General features: G+C 40.5%; 1 protein-coding gene across 1 annotated transcript; it reads left to right on the top strand.

Moving 5' to 3' along the window:
• Positions 1-8,338, top strand: LOC102194084 (dihydroxyacetone phosphate acyltransferase-like). The gene is made up of 16 exons (XM_005745600.1): positions 1-123; positions 1,867-2,067; positions 2,158-2,334; positions 2,504-2,633; positions 2,782-2,909; positions 3,020-3,095; positions 3,956-4,107; positions 4,210-4,340; positions 4,730-4,971; positions 5,475-5,732; positions 5,808-5,887; positions 6,122-6,262; positions 7,071-7,170; positions 7,271-7,364; positions 7,483-7,544; positions 7,749-8,338. Exons 1-16 carry the CDS (start codon positions 112-114, stop codon positions 7,799-7,801), a joined length of 2,037 nt encoding a protein of 678 aa, XP_005745657.1. The 5' UTR covers positions 1-111; the 3' UTR covers positions 7,802-8,338.
• The last annotated feature ends 764 nt before the right edge of the window (positions 8,339-9,102 follow it).

Genomic DNA, 9,102 nt, shown 5'->3' with positions numbered 1-9,102 from the left:
CCGAAGTGCTGCATATTTCACGCAGTGTGGAGCGAAGATAGCGTCCAAGCACAAGAAAGACAGTCAGTGAGGCCAGTCACCAGTCAGCTTCAGTGTTAGTGTCCGCAAAGAATGACGAGTACGGTAAGAAGCAAGTTTTAAACGCGTCTGTTTTTATCTTCTCTCGGGCCCGTCGACGCTTTTCTTTAAACCTTTCAAAGTTAGCGGCGACTATAAAATATATAATACCCAGAAGGAGACCGCCTGAAGGAAACCTGTAGCGATGTTCGCTTTTGTCTGCCTTCAAGCAGGGCTTGTTTTTGCTGTTAATTATGCAGGCAGGGGTGTCCTGTGGAGCCTGGCCGCCTTAAGCTGCTCAGACTTTGGCCTACTAAGAAAAACAGCGACTGTATGTAAGCCGCTGTTGCTTAATAGTTTTTCACCAGCCAGTGTTGGCAGGTCACAGCAGCCTGCAGAACAGAGCAGCGAGGAGATAACGACTTTTATGGTTTTAACTCGATAAACTTTGTGATTTAATAATTTAATTTGTCTCAGACCACTTTTCCAAAGTAACAATACGTCAGTTTTTCCTTACTGTTAAAATAAACAAAACTAGTGCTTGTATAAAAGGTTAATAAACAATTAACACATTAATGGGATAACTATAGGGATGCGCCCGTTGTAAAATAACAGTTCAAAATAACAGTGTGGTGAATAGTTGTTGTCCACATATATTATCTTTTACCCCCGCCCCCTCTTTTTTTTTTATTTTATATTTACCAAAGAAATAAAGAGTCTTACAAAACTACAGTCTGCTCTATAAGAATTATAGCATTTTTTAAAAATGTATTTATTTCTGTAGTTTTTGTCTGTTTTTTGTGAGCTTGCAGCTTTAATTCAAGGGTTTTAAGAAAGTTTTGCATTAAGTGCCTTTGGGTTTGAATTTAATAGCTAAAAAGCTGCTCTGCTGGTTTGACTATTTAAAGGACATCCCATTTATTTTTGCTTGAGATGCTTTTACCGTATGCTTTAGGTCATCATCCATTTGCAGTGTCCGATCAATTTTGCAGCACTTGACTTGAGTCCAAGGCGAGAGTGTAGCCCTGTACACTTAACAGATCATCCGGCTTCTTCAATCAGTACTTACATCATCAAGAAACACCAGTGATCCAGCTTCACTAGCAACCATACCATACCATACCATACCATACCATGCCATAATGTTACCGCCACCATGTTTGGCAGATGATGTGGTACGCCACGGATCATGTGCGCTTTTAACTTCTTAGTCATGCTTTGGTCTTACTGTCATTCTGGTACAAGGAAATCTTGGTTTAATATAAATACACGCGAACTTTCGGAAGTTGTTGTGATTGGCAGTTTATTATTTTTGCAAAATGAACCAGATTGTAGAGTTTTTTACTATGTGTCTGATAGATTTATTTCAGTTTACATTTAACTTCTGTAATAAAAATTCAAGTGAAAAGCTACAAAATGCAAATTCGCCAGTTGGAATCAATGCCGCATATTTTATTAGCTTTATGTGTTACGAAATACCAAGGGAACAACCTAACCTTGTCATGAAATTGCTTATCAGTCAACTGTCCAATTAATTTATAACCTCTGAAAATGGGACGCTGTGCATACAAATGGATATAATTCTTAAATGGGTAATGCAGTAAATTTGTTAGACCCCTTGAATTAAAGCAGAATGTCTACAGTATAAAAAATGTGGTGCTAATAAATCCGTATTCAAAACAATCTTGCTCTGTACCCACGTTACTGAGTTGGTAGATTAGTAGTGTTGTTGTTGTTTTCTATCCTGTTACAGATGTTCCAACATCATAACTTTGAGACTTTTAACATAAACCTTACTCCTTCCTTCAGTATAAAGATTCAGGCACTGCAAGCCTGAAGGATGAGGAGGAGTTTACGGATATATTGGAGGAGAGGAGACGTACAACTGATCTTGGCTATGCCCTGAGAACCTTTAACCCTCAACTGTACAAAGGAGCCCCATCCAGCTCCACTTCTGACCTCAAGAAAGCTGTACTGGAGTCCCAGTATCTGCGCTATATTGCCAAAGAGGTCAGTCATTTTATTTATTAAAAAAATATAGTTTTTACTGTTTTGTTGTCAAAATAGTCAGTTTTTCCTCCCCTACATTTTCCCTCTCAGATTGCCTTGGAGACGGGGTCATCCGTGGAGAAGGTGAGACAAGAGGCTCGTGGGATTTTGGAGGAAATGTCTCACAATCTGCAGCTGGGGTTTATCAGGCTGATGGCCTACACTTTCAATAAGGTGTTCAAGAGACTCTTCAGAAGCATCTATGTCAACATGGAAGGACTCAACATGGTCAGGACTCATCAGAAATCAATACACTTTAATCAGTTATTGGCTAGTTTGTTTCAACAGTAGCTCTTTAGAGGTCACACAACCATTCTGATAGATTTGCTTTACTATAGTATTTACTACTATTTACTATACAGAGAACCTTGGAAGTTAAAATTTTCTGTCACTGCAGCTGCAGCAAGCCATCCAGGAGAGTCCTGTGATCCTGATGCCCAATCACAGGAGTTATGTGGACTTCTTGATTGTCTCCTTCATCCTGTTCACCTACGACATCCCAATACCTGTCATAGCTGCAGGAATTCGCAAGTATCTATTTGAATTAAGACAACAAAGTGTTATTTAAATCATACTAATTATACACAACATTATATCCATTTTGATTGCATCGTAGCATCCAAATATTATTATTATTATTGTTTATTTTTTTGTTCCGACTCCTTCTCTTTAAAGCTCTTGCAAGCATGAAGGTTGTTGGAGAGATTCTGCGTCGCTCCGGAGCTTTCTTTATCCGAAGAGCAATCGGCTCTGACAAGCTGTACTGGGCGGTGCTGTCAGAATACGTCCGAACAATTGTCAGGGTAAGACAAGGACTTTTTAAAAGTATTCCTAAGTGCATCTTTGGCAGTCAGCTTCTGTATTTAACAATTAAAAGAAGAAGGCTTCCAACAGCTTAATGTGTTTTTTGTAGACAGGATGTGCTCCTTTGGAGTTTTATGTAGAGGGTTTCAGGAGTCGCACACTGAAGTCTGTGGTGCCAAAGCTTGGTAAGTGTCTAAATGTACACCTTTGTTGTTTTTGTTGCTGTTCCCCAGGATATCAAAGTGTGTGCATCTCATTATTTTGGACTTTTGGTTTTTTTTTAGGTTTTGTTGCTTTAATTTTATAGCAGTTAAGCATGATGACCTTTTTCTATGGTGGCCCGGGGAGGTCAAATGCACTGCAAGATAAGAAAACACCAGAAAAAAGAAAAATCCAGCACAAGCAGACAAAATACAACTGAATAAAACAAAGCAGAAATGGTGAAAAAACAAACAAAGAAAAAACAACCCACAACAGAATTTGAATAAAACAATTGAAGTAGGGAAAGAAAAAAGAAATTTCACTAAATGCAACAGAAGAGTTTCTGGAGAGACAATAAGGTGATGGACCAAAACATGCAAACAATTACACTTAGACTCACTTAAAAGATTCATTTAATAATGTAGGTGTTTGCTATTAGCTGTTTACTGTTAGCTTGTCACTTCCGCAGCTGGTCCGTCACATTATTGTCTCCCCAAAAACACTTCCATTGTGTTATGTGAGGTCTTTTTTGTTTTTTAGGGGTTTTTTTGTGAGATTTAGCTGTGTTTTTTCTATTTCTGTTGTGTTTTATTACAGGTTTGACCTTAAAGGGCCATTGTACCCTTTTCATTGTACAGTACTTTACTTTTGCACACCAAGGGATCATGCACTCACAGTTTAGGATATTTTAATTGTGAAAAGTCAAACAAGTTTACAGTATTTTTAGATCATTTTGTGTAATTTGAATATTCTTTTCAACTTATTTTTATTTCCATATGTATTTTTACATATTTACTTATACATGTTTTGAGCATCTTGGTGCCACATCTGCATTTGTCTGCAGGTATGATGGACATGGTGCTGGAGCCATATTTTAAAGGTGAGGTGTTTGACATTACGCTGGTGCCCATTAGTATCAGCTATGACAGAGTAGTGGAGGAGTCATTGCTTGCACTTGAGTTGTTGGGTGTCCCCAAACCCAAAGAAAGCACCACCGTAAGTTTCGTCTCATTGCTGACTTGATAACATTTCCCATGTAATCTTTGGTCCTGAAAGATATGAAACTACAGGCCTCTTGCCCTCGCTCTTTCACTGCAGGGACTGTTTAAAGCTAGCAGAGTTCTGCAGGAAGATTATGGCTGCATGCATGTGAACTTTGGCCGCCCCCTGTCTGTTCGACAGCTGTGTGAGGGAAAGATAAATCGGAGCGAGTACAATCTCATACCAAGGTACAGATTTGCTTTTTTTTTCTGTTTATGCAAGACATGGTAGCCATGTGTGCCAAAGTCACAATTGGCTGTAGCTAAAAATTGTGAGTACTGAGTATATACCAACCAAAGTGAGTATTAAATGATTTTATGATTTACCATTTATGTATTCTGTTAATGTAATCTCCATTAGTGATATATAAGCAGTTCAAATGAAGTGCATAAAACACCTTTTACATTTTTGAAATGTGTTTTTATTTATTTTTTCTTACTCATAGTGAGTGTAAAATGAACCAAATCAACAAAAGCATAACAAGTGTAACAGTGATACAACTTAAATGAATATTTTTGTCGTTGTAAACCTTCAAAGCCTGTATGTAACTTTAGAATCTACCTCGTTTTCTGTTTAGAGATCTTCCACAGAGACCAAGTACGGAGATCCAGGACTGTGTGAACTGGGTGGCTCATTTGATTGTGCGAACCCAGGAGGAGGGCTCATTGATCAGTCCTTGGTCTCTGATGGCTTGCCTGTTGCTCCAGGCTCCAATCACAACTTTAACAGAAGAGGGTTTGCAGTGGCATGGGCTCACGGAAAAAACACTCTGGCTCAGGAAGCTGGTGCTGGACTTCAGGGGCCGTCTGAACTGGCCTGGTGAGTGGGCCAGATGGATTTCAAAGATATCAATTTATTTTAATTATACTGTGTAGAAAGCAGCAGCATCAAGCTTAGGGTTAAGAACAATATAGGCTTTGCTTATAGTGGGCATTTAATGAAGCTTGCTTTCCCTTCAGTGACCAGCAGGTGTCCTTAGCATATTGCATTGCTAGACAACCAGACGCTGTTAATGCAGAGGAGTAACTGAGTAGTTTCCTTGCTGTTGCATAGGCTCCTTTTGACCCGGTCCTGTGTGGATCACAAAGATTAGGTGAATGCAAGTTGGCACAAGTGTCCAGAATCACTTAGGAGATGTTCAGTGGATTAATGCACTTTAAGTAACTTATCCTAAGAGGACTCCACTGAACTGTCTCACTTCACAGGTGTCCTGTGTGTGGACATTCACACATGCAGGCACGTGTGCACACTTCAACACACACACATGCACGCATGACTTTCTGAAGGTCATGTGACCCTCAAACTTTACACCCGTTTTGCAGCACACACCCCAGACTCAGACGTGATGTCATCCACCGTGGCTCTTCATCGCTCCATCGTCCATCATAAAGCGGGCCGTGTCTGCCTGGTTCAGGATGGAGACCCTGCGAGCCAAGATCCACTCAGCCCAGAGGAGGGTGTGATGAGGACGGCGGCGGCGGTGCTGATGCTGGTTTCCTACAGGAATCAGGCGTTGCATGTCTTTGTGCGTCCAGGAATACTTGCTACTGCCATCCACATCACAAAAAGCACACAGAAGGGTAAATGTTAGGTGCAGTTGCAGATTCTGAGTCTCATGAATGGACACATCTTGTTTAACTTTTTTCTGTTCACAGATGAGCTGTTCAGCTTCTTCTGCTTCCTGCGGGACGTCTTCGCCAATGAATTCATCTTCATCCCTGGCAGGGCATCGCAGGTAACAGCCATGTTTGTCGGGATCACGATTATTCTGTGCATGAACTGGGTAAAAGGCCAAGGTCACTGTAGCCTCTCGTTTATCCAATTCCCAGGAAGAGCTAATGAAAGAAATTTTGTGCTTATAGTGCTTCAGTGTTTTGCTACTATCATATTCATACACACTTGTGTGTGATTAACAATGAGACAGATTATTGTTACTCATATTGCATATGTCTGCCCCTCCATCATTTAGGACTTTGACGAGGCATGTTCACTTCTGCAGAAATGTGGAGCAGTCCACATGAGTGAACAGGAAGTGACCGTGTTGGAAACGGGGCTGGAAGTGTTATCCTTTCTGCAGAAGCTGCTGCAACCCTTCTTAGACTCATATCAGGTCCTTCTAACTTGAGTATCTCTCTCTGTGATTAAGTGTATTTCGTGGAGAGTGACTGTTGTGAAGATTCTTGGTTAGATGTTGTAAAGTTTTTTTTCTTATTACGGACCTTCTATTGTATTCTAAGAAATGTCATTAAACATTAACCACTGTTATCAGATAACAGATTATGACAATACAACAATCATGGCATAGTTTCTAATGACATAAAGAGACATGCTGTAGTTGCATCTTTGAAACTTGAAAAATTATAAATATTGTCATTAAGACATTTTATGACCATAAAGAGTTCAATTTTGTGGGAGCTTATCTGCATTAGCAAAAGTATATCGAAAACTTTTTGTCTTTTAGTAAGACAAATACAGTTTTGTGTACTTCCTGGTTTACATATATTAAGATTATCTTTAGAGAGGAGATGCAGTTCATATCACTGAGTCTGAAACTAAAGACACGAGTCCTACTTATGTGATTTAAAATGGATATTCCAAACATCAGTTTATTTCCATCTTGTGTCTAATGTTTATAGATTTATAGATGCACAGTACAATATTTAATGACTTCAAAGAATCTTTTGCAACTTCACAGTAACCATCAAATGGTGGTCAAGATGGTTTACAACTAAACTATTAACCATTTGGAAAACATTAACGTCTGCTAACATGAAAATTATTTGTAACATTGTTAATTTACTATTGACTAAATTTTAGGCAAAGCATTTATTACTTTTTGACCATAATTTGACTTTATTTCCACATTAATATACCAACGTTTTAATGATGTTTTTGGGTTTTTTTCCCCTCGTGTCCAGCTGATCTTCAGGTACTTGTGTGAAAACGGAGCTCACGTGTTTACGGAGAAGCAGTTCCTACCTGCTGTGCAAAACCTGGCTACAAAACTCATCCTCTCAGGTAAAACTAAGTGTGTGGAATGACCTCTGACCTCTAGAGTTGTCTGCCACCTGGTAACTTGCAGATAACTCACAGTTTTTTTGGGTTTTTTGTTTTGCAGGTGATCTTCACACCTTTGAAGTCCTCTCTTCTGACACACAGAAAAATGTTCTTTCTGCACTGCGGAGACTGGAGGCAGTGACAAAGTTGAGGGCGTGAGTAATGAGATTAAACCTACAGCCCTGTTTGGTTTTAAGCTCATTTTCTTTGGTGGTTTGAGAAGCTGTCCATAATGCTGATGCCAAAGTTACACATGCACTCTTCTCATCTCAGGTCCCAGCAGAACGAATACAAAGTGAACAAAGCAGCTGTCAGAAGAACTGGTGACATACTCTGTAAGATTATTTGTGATATTCCAGTAAAGATAAAGCTGCTGTTTTGTGTCCGTCTTGAGAATTTTGTTCTATTTTTTACCTTGCTGTCTTTAAAATGATCAGATTATTTTACATATACAATTACCGATTAGCTTACAGTTGTTTACTAGAGCCGCCTGAGGGATCTTTCTTATTTTTGTTTTTGTTCCTCTTCTTTCACTGTAGCTGGGAAAATCCCCCCTGAGAGCCTCCACGCTATACCTGACGCAAGACTTTAGTGTCAAGTAGAGTAAATCCATCTTCAGTATCAGCTCACAGTCCTGCTCCCCCCATCCCCAAACTTGCCTGTCTCTTCATTACTTCTTCTTCCTCATTTTCATCCCTGTGGTCTCTTTAGCAGTTTGACTGTGTAAAGATGCAAATGCAATCTGAGCTCACAGGCAAAATACTTGATCCCGGATGCCAGCCAGACTTAATCTACTGAATGTTGGCTACCTCTGTGTCCTTGCTGACATGCGTTTGAGACCTGAGAAGGCTGAGATGAAGCTAAAAAGCCCTGCAGGATAAATGTTGATGGCCTATTGCTGATTTAGTTTGACTGTAACCAGAATCAGTAGGTGAATAATAACATACTTTCTATTGCTGATCCTTATTTTTTTGGTAAATATATTGCCATAGATGTATTATTAATGACTGAGATAATGAATAAGAGAGCACTTTAAAATAAACTTGGTTGCCAGTAAGATTTGGTATAAAAGAATGTAGCAATAAAGCTCTAAAGGCCAAAACAAGCAAAGATGTCAGGTTTTGTTTGATTGAGACATTTATTTTCTTTACATTTCCATAAATGTGAAACAGTTGTAACAAAATGCACCATAGTTTTATTCGTCTTTTCCCACACGTGCTTAAATATAATTTATTTGATTCCGTTGGTAACTAATTCCCCTCAACAGTGAGTGAAAACCAGAAGTCAGAGTTCAACCTCCTGCCCTCCCTGCAAACCAATCAACACTCTGCTGTACTTCTAACCCCTCAGCAGTTAGAAGAAGGCCCCTTTATGTGCCAATTAGCCACGGGAAAAAGATTATCTGTACACGGGTGGCACGTCAACCTTGATGCGTAAAGCGCTCACGGGGTCTTGACAAAACACCGAGATGTATTCCAGCACTTTGGAATTGAGCCTCTTCTCGCCCTCTTTCGCCCTTAGCCGCTCTTTGTCCCACCTCTCCTTCTCGCCGTTCATCTGTGAGAACAGGTTGATCTGGATGGTGCGCAGCGTGGCCGCCAGGATGTAGAAACCTCCCTGCAGCATATGACAGAAAGCGGCCCCGACGCTCAGCGCTGCGCCCATCATGTTGGGCACAGTCTCGCACACCACGCACATGCCCTCCAGAAAGTGTAGCGTGCCTTTCCTGGCCAGGGGTTCGCTCTGATGGAGGTAGCCTGGAGGAGAGGGGCCCTGCTGGGCATGGTTGACCCAGTACCGCGCGCTGTCGTAGAAGTGCGTGGCGGCTCGGCGCAGCGGGAGCAGGGCCAGGTACAGGTGACAAGCGGCTTTGGTCAGAGCGTGGAAGAGCAG

Source organism: Pundamilia nyererei, unplaced genomic scaffold, assembly GCF_000239375.1.
Source record: "Pundamilia nyererei isolate P.nyererei 1_Seehausen unplaced genomic scaffold, PunNye1.0 scaffold00161, whole genome shotgun sequence".
Classification (NCBI taxonomy): domain Eukaryota; kingdom Metazoa; phylum Chordata; class Actinopteri; order Cichliformes; family Cichlidae; genus Pundamilia; species Pundamilia nyererei.
Note: the sequence above shows the minus strand (reverse complement) of the source record. Positions and strands in the feature narration are given on the sequence as shown.

Bases quoted from the DNA above. Each gene is read 5' to 3' on its own strand.
- LOC102194084 (XM_005745600.1), top strand. The intron at 2,335-2,503 runs GTCAGGACTCAT...CTGTCACTGCAG, and splicing joins ACATGGAAGGACTCAACATG to CTGCAGCAAGCCATCCAGGA. The intron at 7,365-7,482 runs GTGAGTAATGAG...TTCTCATCTCAG, and splicing joins GCAGTGACAAAGTTGAGGGC to GTCCCAGCAGAACGAATACA.